This window comes from Hippocampus bargibanti, linkage group LG10 (assembly GCF_051943395.1).
Source record: "Hippocampus bargibanti isolate YZ-2025 linkage group LG10, ASM5194339v1, whole genome shotgun sequence".
Classification (NCBI taxonomy): domain Eukaryota; kingdom Metazoa; phylum Chordata; class Actinopteri; order Syngnathiformes; family Syngnathidae; genus Hippocampus; species Hippocampus bargibanti.
Window position 1 is genome coordinate 14,413,341 of NC_142743.1, and position 19,275 is coordinate 14,432,615.

Sequence of the window (19,275 nt, forward strand, 5' to 3'; positions counted from 1 at the left end):
GTGAGTGAGTGAGTGACAGAGAGTGCGAGTGAGCGAGTGAGTGAGTGAGTGAGTGAGTGAGTGAGTGAGTGAGTGAGTGAGTGAGTGAGTGAGCGAGAGACAGAGTGTGAGTGAGCGAGTGAGTGAGTGAGTGAGTGAGTGAGTGAGTGAGTGAGTGAGTGAGTGAGTGAGTGAGTGACAGTGCGAGTGAGCGAGAGAGAGAGGGTGAGTGAGTGAGTGAGTGAGTGTGTGAGCAAGAGAGAGAGAGCGTGCGAGTGAGTGAGTGAGAGTGAGAGTGAGAGTGAGAGAGTGTGAGTGTGAGAGACATATCTGATTGAAACTGCTAATCTAGGAATATATTTTTTTTTTAATTTTATTTTTTATTTACCCTCCCCTTACCACAGATTTCCAATAGTTGCATCTCATGCCCTTTCCCAGACGTAGGCAATTCTAACAAACGTGCAAAAATATGCACTATAAAAACTGCAACTTGTAATTTAAGTTGCAATTGAAAATGTAAACTATTTACATTTAAGGCAATAATGGAAATTAGCGCAAATAAGTAAGCAGTTGTATTGACTTGCACCTTTAACTTGGGAAACATTACAAGGAACATTTAGTTGTGTATACTCATGTCTTTGTTTTGAAATCTGGGAACAACATTTTCATAAAAGCAATACTTAAAATTTTTGTTGAATGATATTTTTATCAAAGTTGGTTGTCTTGACATTGTGACGTCACTCAACTTGTTTTTCTTTACAATATGGTCTTCCTATTATTTTATTTTAATCTCCATGTATCACACAATGTATTTTGTGTTACTGAGGCAAACAAGTTGTTTGTATTGTGTTTGAATGACCAGCTGATTGCGTCTCATTTTTGGCTGAGCGAACTTTGCTGATTGCAGAAACTCATCACAATGTGCTGAGACATAAACACAAATTGAGTGCAGCACAGTATGTATTGTGTTTTTTTCTTGAGTTATTAATTTTCATGATTTGTTTTGGAACTCACAGAAAAGGTCCAAACACTACTAAGTGCCCCTCAAGTTGAAATATGTATGAGCAATTTTGTGGGAGAAACAAAAGCATTTCTCAACACATTTACACACAAATCGGGATGATTTTACTTGATTAAGTGACAGTTTATTCTTTAAACAGTTACTTGTGTTGTCAGATGGTACAATCACACAATTTGAAACGTATGGCACTGGACACGTAAATGTCATTGTTATCTGAGTTGATGTGATATGATTTGATGCAATAAAATAAAATGTCGGTACAATTTCAACATAGTTGGAAATGTGCAATACAATAACATTTATGATGTAATGTGTAGTTTTGCTTTTACGAAGTAGTCCTTGGAATTGCCTATGCAGACAAACTGATCAGCCCTATGGAAATCAACAGTCTATGAAGTTTCAAAAGATATTTGGCACGCATCGCAACAGTGCGTGCCTGCATTCAGCATACATTGTTCCATGTCTTTGACCCCGCATGAGAAAAAAAAGAACACAAAATAAATTAAAATGGTCACACTGTGTCTCCACGAAGCACATGACCAAGCCCTCAGTGAAAGTGTCCTTGAGCAACATACAGGTTCCCTTCCATCTGCTCTGGAGCTACTTCCATGCAAACATTGAGCAGAAGGAGCTGCACACATTAGAAGGAGCTGCACACTGAATTCATGTTGTTCTGGTGCAATTGTCCTCTGTGGTATCAAATGTGCTGCTCCAGCTGGTGGCAGATAGCAAGTAATGATCCTTTCTCAAAAAGCATCTGATGATACGGATCAGGACCTTTCTGTATTGATGTCGCAGGAGACAGTAGACAAAGGGATCGCTTGAAGCCTTTGCGTAGCACAAACATTTTGTGATGATCCCCCAGTACTGTGGGATGTGCACCGAGGGCAACAACTCCACTAACCTGCAGGAGAAAAGATCGTTTTGTAAGTTGCATTAGTGCGGCAATTATTTTAAATATTTTAAAATATAATAATATTACAAAGATTTTTTTCAGTAGAGCTGTAGGCCATACAGTAGATAGGGTATTATTAAATGTAAACCTTTTTTGACTGTATTGGTTTGTGTCTATTATTTCAGATACAGCTCTTGCAGAATGTGCAAATGTACCTAATGTGAGGACGGGTAATTTATATACACAATGATATGTAGTTAAATGTACAAAACATTGGACCCTGTAGTAATTCTCGATTATTTTCTCTTATATCCCCATGGGAAAAGAAAAATATTAGAAATGACCACAAATAATTATTTTAAGTACACTTCTGCATAAAATTGCATCCTTAACATTAAAGGAAACAAAAAGGGTACAATACTGACAGTAACTGAATATAAAACCAGTATTAACTTTATTAACGTTGTCTCCTGCTCTGTATGGGCCATGCAACAAAACAAAGCTACACGTGATAGGTCAAATACTCTGAATATTGGTTGATCAACTACGCCAACTATGTATTAAAGATAAACTAGTCATTGTCCAACTAAAAAAATCCTAATAAAAATTTGGGAGGTTTCATAGATATATTTTCGAGTGAAATATGGTGTGAAATGTGTCCCAGAATCATTCCTGAGGCTACATTCTCTAATTATTACACAATATGCAGAATTGCGGAAACTCAAATCACAGAGAGAAATGTACAAATTGCATAAGATATATAACAGCAAAATGTAATGACCCTGATTCAACATCATTTGTATTTTCACAGGTTTAATGGTCCAATGTGACCATTTGACTTTTGCAATAAAACATCACAAAAATAAGATTAGCTGTGGCCAAAGACTTTTGCACAATATTGTATCCATGACCTATTCAGCATTTCTTCATAGAGTTGTTGGTAATTGGTGGGTAAACTAATACAAAGCCGGTAGTTACCTCGTTATAACATACGGTGAATAGCAGAAGACGAAGGAACCTATGAAAATGCATATTTTCTTGGTGGCCCTCTGCCTCCTCTTCTTCTGTTCGGCCAAACACCTTTCTTTCACACTAACAAGACAAAGAAAGAAATATTCATGCACATGTGATGTTCAAACCTATTAAACATTCATCTGATTCTATTGCTTGAATTTTCTCGGCACAACGACGGACAAGCGACGACTGTAGACTTCAACGTGCTCCAAAACGGACGCTTGTGCCGTACCTCGGATGAATGTCAACCAACAGGAGCAGAGTCTGCACTGTGATGACGTCGATCCTCTTGCAGTGAGACTTGGCCACTCTCAAAACTTTGAGGTAGGAGAAGCACAGCACGGCCAGGCTGAAAGTGAAGCTACTGCAGTGAAGCAGCACGGTGAAGGTGGCGTAGGCGGCCAGCTGCGGCCTTCCCTCTGAGGCCAGGTGGACGGTGCACGAGGCGTACGTACAGCTGTAGCCTCCCCAGTCCATGAGCAGCTGAATGAGAGAGAATGTGAGGGACTGAAGCCAGGAATAAAGCACCATCAGGATGGCATCCCGGTAACGCATCTTGCTGGAATAGCTCAGAGGAAACATGACGGCGATCCACCTGTCCAGGCTGAGTGCTGCCATACTCAGCATGCTGTTGGTGGTGAGGAAAGTCTCAGCAAATCCGACCAGTTTGCAGAACAAGTTCCCAAAGGGCTGCCCGCCTTTGGCCACCCCAAAAAAGGTGGCGGGCATGTTGATGAAAGCGAGGAGAATGTTGGAGAAAGACAAATTCAGGACAAAGACTCCTGGGACGTGGGACCTCAACTCTGAGCTCTGTGTGAAACACAGCAGCACTGACATGTTGGTCACCACGGAAACAACAGCCATCACCACGATGGACACTTCCAGGAGGAACTCGGGGATGGTCATCATTCGAGGCTCCACTTTGGCAGCACTTGTGGAACAAAATCCTACATGTTTGACGTTCCCATCATCTGAGCCAGATTGCCACATCAAGTGCTGAAGCGGAGAGCTGTCCGGTGCTGAATCACCAAACCTGATCCCTTCCGGCACGGGCTGCCTCAGCGACTCCTTATCCGTTTTCACCTATTGTGAAGCAACTGCAGCAAACACCAGAGGAAAAGTGTGTGGATGTTGGCTTGCTGTCTCTCTCTCTCTTTCTTTCTATCTCGTGGCTCTCAAACATGCGCACTAGCCGGCGCCTCCTCTCACGCTGGAGATGCCGTGCACTCTGCACGTGCAGCCGTTTGCTTGCTCATGTGACGCTTGAACAATATTCATGCAAGCAGCACTTAATATGGGCTTGTCGGGGTGTTTGCACCCTCAATTGGGTTCTTTTCTTCCCCCGGGGAGTGAAACAAAAAGCTTGACAATTTTGAGGCTCACACAGAGCTGTCTTAAAAACATCTAATTGGCCTTTGCAAAGATAATAATAAGAATAATAACACATTTTATTTCAAGCGCCATTCAAAACTCTCAAAGACACTTTACAGTCACAGACAAGCATAGATACAATAATAAATAAAATAGAATTATAAATAGAAACCAGAGATAACGCTACACAGAAAATGCCATTTTAAATAGGTGGGTTTTGAGATGGGATTTGAAAGTGGGAAGAGAATCAATGTTACAAATGTTGGGAGGAAGTGAGTTCCATAGGTTGGAGGCAGAGCGGCTGAAAGCTCTGTCCCCCATCGTACAGAGACGGGCAGGGGGCACACAGAGGTGCCCGTGGGATATTCATTTTCAAAATTGTTTATTGACAGTGGCTGGACATGCCCTTGCATTTTACCAAGCATGTCATGGATTAATTAATTGAGAGCCCAAATAATAGTCAATATGATACAGTCTGTGTAAGCTCTCAGTCGTACAGGAGTGGTCCATCGATGAGAAGGTTTCTTCAGCCGTCATCTGTACAAAAGTGAAGGTTTCGGACGTTTCGCCTCCTATCCAAGAGGCTTCGTCAGCGAACTAAAGTCTGACTGGTCGTATCGGCCCCATTTATATATCCCTAATGTCCAGACCTGGTGGCGCCGGACACAGCTATGATAGGTCCCTACTCTCAGGTTGGGGGGGGGCGCGGGACCCCCCCCCTGTGGCCCCACTGATTGTTCCTACATTCCTGACTAACGATTGGCCTATTACACCCACTCCCCCCGGTATCACCTCATCAGCATAACGACCCTCATCAGCATTGCGAAAGTTGCCTAACCTGTTTTGCCTGAGCAGGCTATTGTATGAACGATCCAAATTGAACCTCACACCACCAGACCGGTTTAATGAAGGATTTTGTTGTTTTATAAGAATCGCCTCTTTCACCCCCCTTTCAAACCATCTATGTTCTTTCGCTAAGATTTTAACCTCATTGTCGTCAAATGAGTGGTTGCTAGCTTTTAGGTGCAAATGTACTGCCGATTGAGGCCCACTAGTATTATCCCTGCGATGTTGATAAAGTCTTTTTTTGAGAATTTGTTGAGTCTCCCCAATGTACTGCTCTTTACAATTTTCATTCTTACAATGTATGGAATAAACTACATTACTTTGTTTTTCATTTGGTAGCCTATCTTTTGGATGCACTAATTTTTGCCTTAACGTGTTTATCGGTTTGAAATAAGTAGGAATTTTATGTTGCCAAAGGACTCTTTGTAATTTTTCAGAAACTCCTGCAATGTACGGTACTGCTACTCCTCTCCTTTTAGAATCTTGAGAATTATTGGTTTCGTTCGCTATTCTTTCTTTCTGACATTTGTTGAATGACCACTGAGGGTACCCACAGTTAGTGAGTGCTCTCCTGATATGTTTTGACTCCTTTTCTCTACCTTCAGTGCTAGTTGGTATTAGTTTAGCCCTATGCTGGAGGGTTCTGATAACTCCTAGTTTATGGTGTAAAGGGTGGTTAGAGTCAAAAAGTAAGTATTGGTCAGTGTGCGTAGCCTTCCTAAAGACTTCTGTTTTTAGCGCTCTGTCCTCTTTTATAATTACTTTACAATCCAAGAAGGCTAGTTGGTTCTCTTGAATGTCCTCACGAGTAAATTTAATGTTGAAGTCTACAGAGTTGAGATGATCTGTGAAGGATTGAATTTCTTGTTTCTTAATTATGACAAAAGTATCGTCCACATATCTAAACCAGTGTCTAGGTTTTGTCCCTGGGAAGGATGTGAGGGCCTGTTTCTCCATCTCTTCCATGTAAAGATTAGCCACTATGGGTGAAACTGGTGAGCCCATAGCACAACCATGGATTTGTTTATAAAATTTTTCCCGAAATTGAAAATACGTAGTATTAAGGCAGATTTCTAATAATTGGCAGATGTGATCCGGTTTCAGTTTGGTTCTTTCATGCAGAGAAACATCCGCCAGCAGCCTCGTCCTCACCACTGAGACTGCTGCTGGGGTTGGGACAGATGTAAAGAGAGAAGTCACATCGTATGATGCCAAAGTTTCCTCAGGTTCCAATATGAGGTCTTTGATCCTCTCTACAAACCCTGTGGTGTTCTCTACGTGGTATTCTGTGTTACCAACCAACGGAGCTAAAATAGTTTTTAAATATTTGGCTACATTGTATGTAGAGGAGTCAATGCTACAAACAATGGGTCGGAGGGGGAACCCTTCTTTATGTATTTTTGGCAGGCCATAGATACATGGCGTGGCCTCTCCCGGGTATAATCTAAAATACATCTGTTTATCTATATGTTTTCCTTTCTCTAGCTTTTGGAGACAGTCAATCATTTCTTTCTTGTATCTATTGGAAGGGTCCCTTTTTAGTTGCTCATACGTGTTAGAATCACTGATTAACCTATTTATTTTGTCTTCATAATCCAATGTGTTGAGCAGCACTGTGCATCTGCCCTTGTCTGCTGGCAAAATAGTAATATTTTTGTCTTTTTGTAGAGTAGTTAACGCCTTTCTCTCTTCTAATGTTATGTTGGACGGAGGAAGTTTGGCACTACTGAGAAGAGCTGATATTTTAATGCGTAGATCATCTGCCTCTGCATACGAAAGTTTGTTATTTTTAATAGCCGATTCAGTAGCTGTGATATAATCTATTGTAGGTATAGTTTTAGGAGTCACTGAGAAATTTAAACCTTTGGTAAGTACCGCCTTTTCTGTCTCTGAGAGATCTCTGTCTGACAAATTTTTGATCCAATTCTCCCTTGCAAACTGTTCATACCTAATTTTACGCGTGTTTACCAGTAGCTGAGATTGTTTCAGTAAAAGTAATTTTTGAAATTTACCCTTTTGTCTCTCTTTGGTTTTGCTGTGGTGCCTCATATAACCGGATTTAGTAAATTCACACACTTCCTGATAGATTTTGTGGGTAAGATTAGTTTGTAAACGCTGATAATAAGTTTCTATTTCTGACTGTTTGTTTTTTATCTCTATGTTAAGTCTCCTAATTCGCAAATTTAGAATTTTCCTAGTATAATTTTGTTGCATTTTATCGGCTAAGTATCCGGGTTCCAGGGGTGCTTGCTTCAAGCATTTAGGAATTAACCGGCTCTGTCTACATCTAAGATTGAATCTGAGGTGGTTCTTTAAATCAGCTAATTTAAAGGTGGCCTTTTCTAAGTTACGTACCAGCAGAAGGATGTCTCTCCCAAAGTTGGCAGCAATACGTCTGTGTAAGCTCTCAGTCGTACAGGAGTGGTCCATCGATGAGAAGGTTTCTTCAGCCGTCATCTGTACAAAAGTGAAGGTTTCGGACGTTTCGCCTCCTATCCAAGAGGCTTCGTCAGCGAACTAAAGTCTGACTGGTCGTATTGGCCCCATTTATATATCCCTAATGTCCAGACCTGGTGGCGCCGGACACAGCTATGATAGGTCCCTACTCTCAGGTTGGGGGGGGCGCGGGACCCCCCCCCCCTGTGGCCCCACTGATTGTTCCTACATTCCTGACTAACGATTGGCCTATTACACCCACTCCCCCCGGTATCACCTCATCAGCATAACGACCCTCATCAGCATTGCGAAAGTTGCCTAACCTGTTTTGCCTGAGCAGGCTATTGTATGAACGATCCAAATTGAACCTCACACCACCAGACCGGTTTAATGAAGGATTTTGTTGTTTTATAAGAATCGCCTCTTTCACCCCCCTTTCAAACCATCTATGTTCTTTCGCTAAGATTTTAACCTCATTGTCGTCAAATGAGTGGTTGCTAGCTTTTAGGTGCAAATGTACTGCCGATTGAGGCCCACTAGTATTATCCCTGCGATGTTGATAAAGTCTTTTTTTGAGAATTTGTTGAGTCTCCCCAATGTACTGCTCTTTACAATTTTCATTCTTACAATGTATGGAATAAACTACATTACTTTGTTTTTCATATGGTAGCCTATCTTTTGGATGCACTAATTTTTGCCTTAACGTGTTTATCGGTTTGAAATAAGTAGGAATTTTATGTTGCCAAAGGACTCTTTGAAAATTGTAAAGAGCAGTACATTGGGGAGACTCAACAAATTCTCAAAAAAAGACTTTATCAACATCGCAGGGATAATACTAGTGGGCCTCAATCGGCAGTACATTTGCACCTAAAAGCTAGCAACCACTCATTTGACGACAATGAGGTTAAAATCTTAGCGAAAGAACATAGATGGTTTGAAAGGGGGGTGAAAGAGGCGATTCTTATAAAACAACAAAATCCTTCATTAAACCGGTCTGGTGGTGTGAGGTTCAATTTGGATCGTTCATACAATAGCCTGCTCAGGCAAAACAGGTTAGGCAACTTTCGCAATGCTGATGAGGGTCGTTATGCTGATGAGGTGATACCGGGGGGAGTGGGTGTAATAGGCCAATCGTTAGTCAGGAATGTAGGAACAATCAGTGGGGCCACAGGGGGGGGGTCCCGCGCCCCCCCCCAACCTGAGAGTAGGGACCTATCATAGCTGTGTCCGGCGCCACCAGGTCTGGACATTAGGGATATATAAATGGGGCCGATACGACCAGTCAGACTTTAGTTCGCTGACGAAGCCTCTTGGATAGGAGGCGAAACGTCCGAAACCTTCACTTTTGTACAGATGACGGCTGAAGAAACCTTCTCATCAATATGATACAGTGCAAGGAAACTGCCAAACACAATAATGCACATATTGAACAACGAATACCTCTGACATTGTGGAGAAAGTGAGCAATACAGCAAATTTCCCCATGGTGGGATAATTAAAGGCTTTCTTATTCTTATTCTTATTCTTATTTTTATTCTTATTATCGTCTTGATTCATATTTGCCCATGCAGGGGGACCAATGTCATTCCCAATGACTCCAAGTGTATGCAGTGCGTCTATTGCAGCACAAGCTTCAATTAAACAAACCATGATAACATGGCCACAACTTAAACGTGACCGTGATGACACAGATGGAGTTCAGGACACAGCAAGTGAAATGTGGTAACTCACTCGTCTCCATGGCAACGCTAAATTTCTGGTGGGCTCGCAACTCTTTGAATTTCATTCCTCGGTGCCTGATTTGTGGCGGCATATGCTGGTATATCCCAAATATCTACAGCACACATATTTTGGAACTTGCGTTTAGTCAAGATGTGCGTTGTCTTTGGCTGAGCTTATGTGCATCACCTCAAGCATGCAACTGTGAGCGTGCTTGAGCATGTGACTGTTTGAGCAGGTTGTTCCTTATAGTACAGTATGTAGCACACATGGTTTATGATTGCTACTGGGCATGAAGCGCTTTTCCAAGCACCTGCCTGAATGTTGTTTTTCCAAGCCACTCCCCCCCCAACCCCCAAAGAGGCCATTTATATATAATAATGAACAGACTGCTACCAGATTTATCTTGCCTTTTAAATTTCTATAGTCGCTATCCTCAGTGGGGCGGATGTCCTTATTATCCATGTCAACTTATTAATGATGGGGAAAAAGTCCCTTTGCAGCTAAGAACAAAAATATAGGGGAAAATGAGGGAGTGACAAGAAATAGCCTCCCCCTCCCTTCAGTGGGAAGGAATCCTCTCTGTGGTCACATGCTTCCTTTGGGTTCTCAGAGCCGAGGATGCGGTTACGCAAGCAACACAATGCTAATGGCACAAGCACTTAAGAAGAACGGCGAGGAGTCCACCCAACAAAACTGCCTGTGGCCGTATGACTCGATGCATATGCTGAGTATGCTGAGCTATTACATAACTTCGCAATTCCCACGGTCGCCACCACAATATGGAACTCGTGCCTTACAAGGCTTTTCCACTGTCCAACTGTCCTTCACGCAAGTCGATCTTACCCCACATGCAGGTGATGTTCATCCTCAGCTCAAGCAGCACTTACTCACAAATGTATGCTTGACATTTGAGTCACGGTTTTTTAACAAGATTACTCTGACGTCTCTGTTCAAGGTCAAATCAGAGCCAAGGTGAAGCGTTGTAAAGACGTGATTGGCACGCATGTGCGTGTGGGGCTGATGTTGACTTGATCCACAGTAATAGCATGAGTGTTGGGTGCTCTGTGCGTGAACCCCAACTCACACAGAGACTCACATGTGCAGGCATACACAGATGCACTCGTTTTCAGCCACGCTCGCTGTCACTCTGGCTCGCCCACCCGTCCTTGCTCTCCCTTGCTACATCCCTCCCAGTCACGTGCTGATATTGGAGGTGTCTGGTTGTGGAGTAGCTGTGTGATGCTCATTTAAGATCAAAATGACAATAACACGTACAATGCTCGACATTCACCGCCAATCTTGAGAAATGGGCTTTTATACTGTCAAGATATCGGTTTGCAGTGTCAATCGAAAGCAGAAATACAAGCAAATCATACTGAAAATTAAATCCTATTTGAAATGTCTACTATAAATTGGGGAGAATGGGATTTGGGCAGTGTGAAAGTGTGGGTGTTAGAATCTGCTCCAGCTAATAATACAGTGGTTTTATATGGAACGTCTTTTTGATATGCAATGATTATTTTAGTCTCTGTACTGGGGGAAAATCAATTTCGGTCGAATAAATCGTAGCAGACCAGACAAAATCCTGAAGAATTCTAATCAATTTTCCCTATTTCCTGTACCACAGATTTAGCGGTTTTTATACATCCATTCACTCATTTTCCTCCACTTACACCAAGTCAGGTGGTAGCAGCAGCACTTTTAATAGGGACTTCCCTCTCCCCAGCCATTTAGATCTTCCCAGACCAGCTGCAAGACAGACATCTCAGCATGACTGGATCATCCAAGGGTCCCCCATCACTGTGAGGAATGCAAAGAACATCTCACCAAGGAGAGACCTCACCCTGAGCAAATGCCCGAACCACCTGATTGAATTATGTTTGGCACCTTATCGCTACAAACAAGTCCAGGCAGAAATGTTGACTGCTTGTAACCAAGATCGAGTTCTTTTAGCCACAACCAACAGCCGGTGAGCATCAGTGAGGGTGGGAATAAAAGTGGACCATAACAGAGAAAAGTTAAAAAAAAATTAATCTGGATTTTCACGAAAGTGTAAAGTTAAATGAGTCCATGAAAAGGTTTCTTCACCTGTCATCTGTACTTCTTTGAAGGTGTCAGACGTTTTGCTTCTTATCCAAGAGGCTTCAGCAGAAAACTACTTTTTGCTGGTAGCTCTGGCCCTATATATATATATATATATATATACACAGTAAAGTCTCGTTATATCGATATTCTTGGGAGTCGGAAAAAATATCGATATAACCGGACTATTGATATATCCGATCCTGCGGCATGTAAATTTTCTCCTTGCGTTCATACAAATAGTATCGTAATAAGCAGTACTATCGATATAACCGATATCGATATAACGAGACTTTACTGTATATAGATATCCCTACTGTCCACAGGTGGCTATGTCCGACCTCTGCTATGATAGGTCCCTGCTCTAAGGTTGGTGGGAGGAGAGGACTATTCCCTGAGGATACACTGATTGCTTCTATTGTCCTGACTGATTATGGTCTATAACTGGCCTGATTGCCCCATTTACTCTGGTATCACCTCATCAGCATAACTAAGCCTACGTGGTAACGATCTCAGGGTGTGTTGTAAGAACAATCCACATTAAACCTCACACCACCATGGCGATTTAGTGAAGGGTTGTGCTGTTTTATGAAAATAGCTTCTTTTACTCCCCTTTCAAATCATCTGTTTTCTTTCTTTCTTGCTAAGATTTTAACTTCATTGTTGTCAAATGAGTGGTTGTTATTTTTAGGTGCATATGTACTGCATATTGAGGCCCACTAGTATCATCCCTGTGATGTTGATAAAGTCTTTTTTGAGAATTTGTTTAGTCTCCCCAATGTATTGCTCTTTACAATCTTCATTTTTACAATGTATTGAATAAATTACATTGCTTTGTTTTTCATTTGGCAGCCTATCTTTTGGATGCACCAATTTTTGTCTTAAAGTGTTTATCGGTTTCAAATAAGTAGGAATTTTGTGTTGACAAAGCACCCTTTGTCATTTTTTCAGAAACCCCTGCAATGTAAGGTACTGCTACTAGACTCCTTTTAGTATCTTCAGGATTTTTGGTTTCGTTCCCTATTCTTTCCTTTTGACATTTGTTAAAAGACGACTGAGGGTAACCACAGTTTGTGAGTGCTCTCCTGACGATGATGATGTTTTGACTCCTTTTCTCTAGAAGCGAAACGTCCGACACCTTCAAAGAAGTACAGATGACGGTTGAAGAAACCTTTTCATCGATGTACCACTCCTGTCCGACACAGAAGTAATATGGGTATAACACCCTACCATCCTCATCCCTTAAAAATTCTGCGATTATATGGCCACCAGTCTTGGGTGTAAAGTGCATTTGGCCCAAAATCAGTTGGGATCGACTTCAGTGTCCACTATGGTGGATGGCTGAATGGACAGATGAATAACTTAAGAACAACAAGTAATAACAACAAACACTGTGGAATACATTTTAAACTTAATTCAATTAGCACATAACGGTCCAAATATTCCATAGCACAGGTATTTAAGCACGAGATAGAATGACCAATCCACTCCCAAAGGTTCTCAATGGTAAAGTGAAGCCCACAGAGCCGACAGCATTATGGCATAATATGGCTTAACCACACAACTAGGTCCATCAAAAATTACACAAAGTTAAGAAATAAACCTCATGTGTGTGTGTGTGTCTGTGTGTTCCTTTACCTAAAGTTCTTAAAAATATTTTCATAAAAAGACAAGTGCAAATCAAGCGGAATAACACATGACAAACTTCTCAAACGGTGTCACAAACCAATAATGTGACATTAAATTTGATAGTTCAGTTATTCCAAGAAAACAGTGGTCACATTTGAACCACCGCTGTCATTGCAGTTTAGTTAGGTGTGTTTTACTTCTCCAGCTGTTTTCTCCCCCCTTGGGTGAAGATTTTTTTTTTGGGTCAGTCTGTCAAATATTTTCTACAATCATCGCTGCGCCTGTTTCTTATCTTCAGCCTTCTGGGAATGTTTCTGGGAGATCTACCGAGAACTAAAACAAAAATTATGCTAGGAAAAAAACATCCCGTACTATGTTCTTGGTCTTTTGATGAAAGGGCATCAAAAATGATGAGACCCAGACAAAAAGCAAAACAAGAATATTAGTAGAGTACTGAATGCAGAAATGGACTATTATTGTGTATATGCAGACACAGGCAGCAGGCATGGGATGAATCCTTGTTACCAACATCCATACACACATCGAATGAACTTAACCAACACTTACAACTATATATTGATTATGAAAATGCATGCACGCAACCTATGTAGAGGTGACATGATGAAAACGTCACAGAATGATTTAAATTCCTATAAAACATTTGAAGCAGGAGGAGTTTAAGAGAGAAGTGAGTTGGTTTTGAAAGCGAGATATTGCATGATGAAGAGAAGGAAAAATAGATAGTCATAGAAAGCATGAGTCAGCAGGCTGCCAGAAAGGAGGAGTTGAAAAAGAGGAAAGCCTCCCAGGATTTAGTCATTTCGGAGTTTTGTAAAAAGAATTTCTGGCCCCAATTTACTCTGTGTGTATGTCTTTGCATTTCTGTGTGTGTGTGTGTGTGTGTGTGTGTGTGTGTGTGTGTGTGTGTGTGTGTGTGTGTGTGTGTGTGTGTGTGTGTGTGTGTCTTAGGAGACGGGGGCATTTTGAGGCCATACAGTTTTGCCAAATACAGTAAAGTCTCGTTATATCGATATTCAAGGGAGTCCGAAAAAATATCGATATAACAGGGACTATCGATATATCCGACCCTGTTTGCATGTAATTTCCTCCGTGCGTGCATAGAAATAGTATCGATATAACCGGGACTATCGATATATCCGATATCGATATAACGAGACTTTACTGTATGTTAAAAAGCAAAGTAAAGCATTGGCTTGTCTTGCTGTGAAGATGGTTTGCCTCAAAGCAAAATAAATACTTTTACATCAACTATACTGGAGTAGGGCTGAGAGCTCACTGAGAATTTGGAGCAGGTCATTTTAATTTTTATATTCCATTTCCTGGGCAGCAGTGGACTCCACATTTCCTAGGTTTGAAATATGAGTGTGAATAGATGTTTTTCGATACCGGATGTGCCTTGATATTGACTGGCGACCATGCCCGGGTGCTCCACTCAGAGTTCATTGGGCTCAGCTGCAGCCCACCTGGAACTTTATTGAGGATCATCACAAGAGACAATGGAACGGAAAAATAGACAGGAAATGCCCAAATTGTCTTCATATATACAGAAATTATATATACCAAATCCACCCTCCACAAAGCAAACAGTTTCTCTGTCACCATTGACAGTTCAACCATGCCCCCCTCCCTTCAGGTCAAGAGCCTGGGTGTCATTCTCAATAGCTCACTATCTTTCCACTCCATATAAATAACATAACTCGGTCTGCATATTTCCACCTCTGTGATATCAATGGTACCTCTTTCATCCCTCATACCGCTGCTATCCTTATCCGCAGTCTTGTCACCTCCCGCATCGACAATTGTAACTCACTTTTTTTCGGTGTCAATCAAAAATGTTTCCATAAACTCCAACTAGTCCAAAATTCGTCAGCCCGGATCATCATTAAAACCCCCTCCTTTCGCTACATCACCCCTGTTCTCCAGCAGCTCCACTTGCTCCCTGTTAAATTTCGTATTGAATTCAAAATACAGTAAAGTCTCGTTATATCGATATTCAAGGGAGTCCGAAAAGATATCGATATAACCGGGACTATCGATATATCCGACCCTGTTTGCATGTAATTTTCTCCGTGCGTGCATAGAAATAGTATCGATATAACCGGGACTATCGATATATCCGATATCGATATAACGAGACTTTACTGTACTTCTGTTTACATTCAAAGCCATCCATAACCTTGCCCCTCCCCTATCTGTCTGACCAGCTTCAAATTTACGCTCCCTCTCGGCCGCTCAAATTCTCCTCCTCCCTCTGCCCCCTGCCCATCTCACCACGATGGGGTGTAGAGCTTTCAGCTGCTCTGCTCCCAAACTCACTTCCACCCAACATCCGTAATATTGACTCCTTCCCTAATTTCAAATCCCACCTCATAACCCATCTGTTTAAAATTGCATTCATGGTCTAGTTCAATCAGCTACAGTACAGTCTCGTTATATCGATATCGGATATATCGATAGTCCCGGTTATATCGATACTATTTCGATGCACGCACGGAGAAAATTACATGCAAACGGGGTCGGATATATCGATAGTCCCGGTTATATCGATATTTTTTCGGACTCCCTTGAATATCGATATAACGAGACTTTACTGTATTTTATTATTTATCGTTTTATTTATGGTTCTATTGTTTTGTGTATTGTTTTTTGATTGGAAAGTGTCCTTGAGTGTTCTGAAAGGCGCTTGGAAATTAAGTGTATTATTATTATTAGGGGGGAGACGGGCGGATGGACAGACAGACAGAGAAAATATTTTTTACACTCTTTTACACTGTTTTTTTCATATTGTTTTTAAACTAGCATCCTTGTCATACATTTAGGAAGTACGTAGGTGGTCATATGTGGTTCCCCAGCAGCACTGATTAAAAAATAAACAAACTGTGGCCACGCAGGACATTTTCCGGTATATTATCCATCCTTGCTATAAACATTATCGATTCTACACTGTGATTCTACAGTGTAGATTAGAAAGCACTCAACAGATGAGCTCACTTAGTATTTTGCAACACTAATTGAGCAGTCATGGAGCCACATTTTTCAAGAGATGGTGTGTTACTTTGTCTGTGCGCTATAGGCAATTACGTGTGCGTGTGTGTCTTTGTGTGCTCGTGTGCATGACTCATCCAATCGAGGCAGATGGAAGTAGTTGGGCCGATTTTACTCATGCAGCTCCATTTTAATTCTGTTTTTCCATAATGCCAGTTAGCTCAGTCTGTGTACTCTTACCTCAAGATGCTACATCTCATAATTGTCTCATTGAAGAATATGTTTCCTTGCTTTAGGTTGCTGTTGAGTGCCAAGTGGCTTCTATTGGTGAATATTTAAGGGCATGAATTAAGATGTTGCTACGGGTCAGACGAATCATACCAACACTGCTATAATTGGACGGTTTTCTTTCCAAGGTCCATAATAATAAACTAAACAATTCATCTATCCATTTTGTGACTTTGGCACTCTGAAATGGTCGCCAGTCACATGCACACGTGAACAATTTACAGAACGATTCAAAAGAAGCTAACAAAATTTGTGATGCTACAAAACGTAAACGTACATTATACCGTGACTATAAAGTGTACTTGAGAGTTATGAAAGGTGCTTAGTGGCGTGTGACAGACAACGCAATGCAAACATTGCATTGTGCACCCCATGTCTGCCCTTTACCATCTATTGGCTACTTTCGGAATGATGAGCTCTAACACTATAGTTTACAGTACAGTGAGACCTCAACTTACAAACACCTTAACTTACAAACTTTTCGTCTTACAAACGTCAAATTTATGAAAATTAAACCTTATAATAAGCACTATTTTCATAATACACTCCCACCACGGCTGGCGGAGTGATCTTCGGCGGAAGCACACGACCGAACAGCACCAACAGTCCTTATGGAAGGTGACTCTCCTTCCATAAGCCATCAACGGCCATCAAAAAGGTAAAGAAAACTGTATTTTACAGCACAGTTTATTTCTTTAATTACAGTCCTCATGCAATTCCCTTTGACCTTCGACCTCCAACGCCATTCCATCAAGCCATAAATGACCATCACAAATGTAAATAAAGTGACTTTATGATACAATGCAGTGCATTTCTTTCATTGCAATACAATAGCACATTTATTATACATAGAATAAGGTATGTTGTGTGTAGTTTTAAGGCTTATTTAGTTGAAAAGTATATTTTATGGAAACCTGGGAACGGATTATTCCCATTTTAATGGTTTCCTATGGGAATTTTTTTTTGAGATACACAATTTTCGCCTTACACACTCTGTCTGGGAACCAATTAAGTTCGTAAGTTGAGGTCTCACTGTACTCATTTTGGTCTCTAGATGGCTGTGTCTTCTTAGCTCAGAGAAAAACTTTCCTATCGAGTTAAGATACAGAAAGTCGACTTTAAGATGTGTTGGGTGATGGTGGCGAGGTAGTGGGTTTTGTGTGTAGGGGGAAACCTAATCAGTCAAAATAAAAATGCTCAAAATACCTTGCAGCATGATACAGGTCAGTCCTACACCACTACGGCCATAATACAACAACAACGAAAACCATTGGATGCAGGTCATTTGATTGTTCACGTGTGTAATAGCTGTTGCGAGTTGGAGGATTTACATTTCGTTTGTCAAATTATGGGGAGGGGGTGTATATAATAATAATCTAGATTTTTTTTTCTTAAATGGTAAATCAGTGTTTCTTGTGCTTGCTCTGGCGCTCCACTATGATTTGAATATATTGTAAATATGTCTTTTGCCAGACTAAAAATACCGCAAGCACCCACTCACACAAAGGGCTTTAAAGCACACAAGCATTGCAGCACTCCCTCTAGGGAGATGCCTAAAATGGAAACTCCTAGCTGGGCAATGTGGAAGTGATTTTTCCAGTGTGGGACTTTAATTCTAATATAATTTCCAATACACGCAGCAATCTTTTAACACAATGACCTTGAGAGTTTTGAAAGGCGCATTATAGCACATTACTGTTCAACAAATAGGTCTGCAGGGTGCATGTTGTGATGATGCTTTGATGGACAGTTGCATGTTGTTGTACGGACTATGCAGCAGCTGAGTAACAAGCACTGAGTCGTCACCACCACCAATTTTATATTTAGCTTTTTTTTAAAAGCCCTGATTCCTGCAAATTAAGTCTTCAGAAATGTGCAAATTTACTAACGTATTTTCAAATTTTTAATAACGCTTGTCCTCGTTTGAGTTGAGCGTTCAATTGGGGCAAGAAGCGACATGAATAATCGGGAAGTTCGCCAGTAGGATACAGTAGATAATTACCCATTTACCCTCACACCAATGAACAATTTAGAATACATGCATGTTGGAATGTGGGAGAAAATCCACACAGCATCATGGGAACATACAAACTTCAAACAGAAAATCCATGCTAGACATCATATTGCCCTTATGTCATCTAATGTGACATGCCTAAAGTAGGTGAAGCTACGTTTGTAATGCAGCTCAGGAAGATGAATTTCAACTTGTGTATGTCCTTGCTTTGATATGTGAGTGTGAACATACTTTTCTGACTGTGTAATGACACGTCTGCTGACGTCGGGGAAAATCCAACTTGAGATATTGACGTGCTGCTGCGAGACTGAAGCAAACAAACACGCAGCTCTAATGGTATAAACTCAACAAGTCCAAAATATATTTAACAGCCTGTTCTCTTTGAAAAACAGCATCTAATCCAATATGTGTATGGCATCACCACATATCGGTATCTTCACATTTAGGTAATTGTGAGCACTTTAATGGCCAATGAACGTCTCGTCCCTCCAAGTACTCCTGAGAATACAGTACTGTACAGTCATGAGCAAATGCTTAAAAACTGAATAGAAGTTTCGGGCTTGTAGAGCTCGCCTGTTTCTGATGGCGTCATTTGAAGGTTTAATGGGATCTCTCACAAAGGAGAGAACACCGACGAGTTTATTCGGCACGGGATTAATGCTTCAGAGGAAATGCATCGCTTACCTTGGCTCTCCTCAGATTTGGACTCAAACTCGTTGGAATGAAATGACATGACATGTCATGCTGATGAGGTGATGGGGCAATCAGGCATAGAACATTGGAGGTAATCAGACAGAAAAAAGAAGTAATCAGATTAGCTTCAAGGACTAGTCCACTGCTCCCCCAACCTTAGAGCAGGGACCGATCAGAACAGAGGATGGCACCGCCGCCTCTGCCCATTAGGGATATGTATAGAACCAGAGTCACCAGCACAACTTCGGATGCTCTTCGGATGAGGAGCGAAACGTCCAA

The 19,275-nt window shown here is 41.3% G+C and overlaps 1 protein-coding gene across 1 annotated transcript; it reads right to left on the reverse strand.

Annotated features, from left to right (window-relative positions):
* Window positions 1–1,113: 1,113 nt before the first annotated feature.
* On the reverse strand, window positions 1,114–4,385 carry LOC148892566 (G protein-coupled receptor 26-like). Its single transcript, XM_089006305.1, has 3 exons — window positions 3,142–4,385; window positions 2,874–2,987; window positions 1,114–1,904 (listed from the first exon to the last, which is right to left on the reverse strand). Exons 1-3 carry the CDS (start codon window positions 3,897–3,899, stop codon window positions 1,664–1,666), a joined length of 1,113 nt encoding a protein of 370 aa, XP_088862431.1. The 5' UTR covers window positions 3,900–4,385; the 3' UTR covers window positions 1,114–1,663.
* Window positions 4,386–19,275: the final 14,890 nt, after the last annotated feature.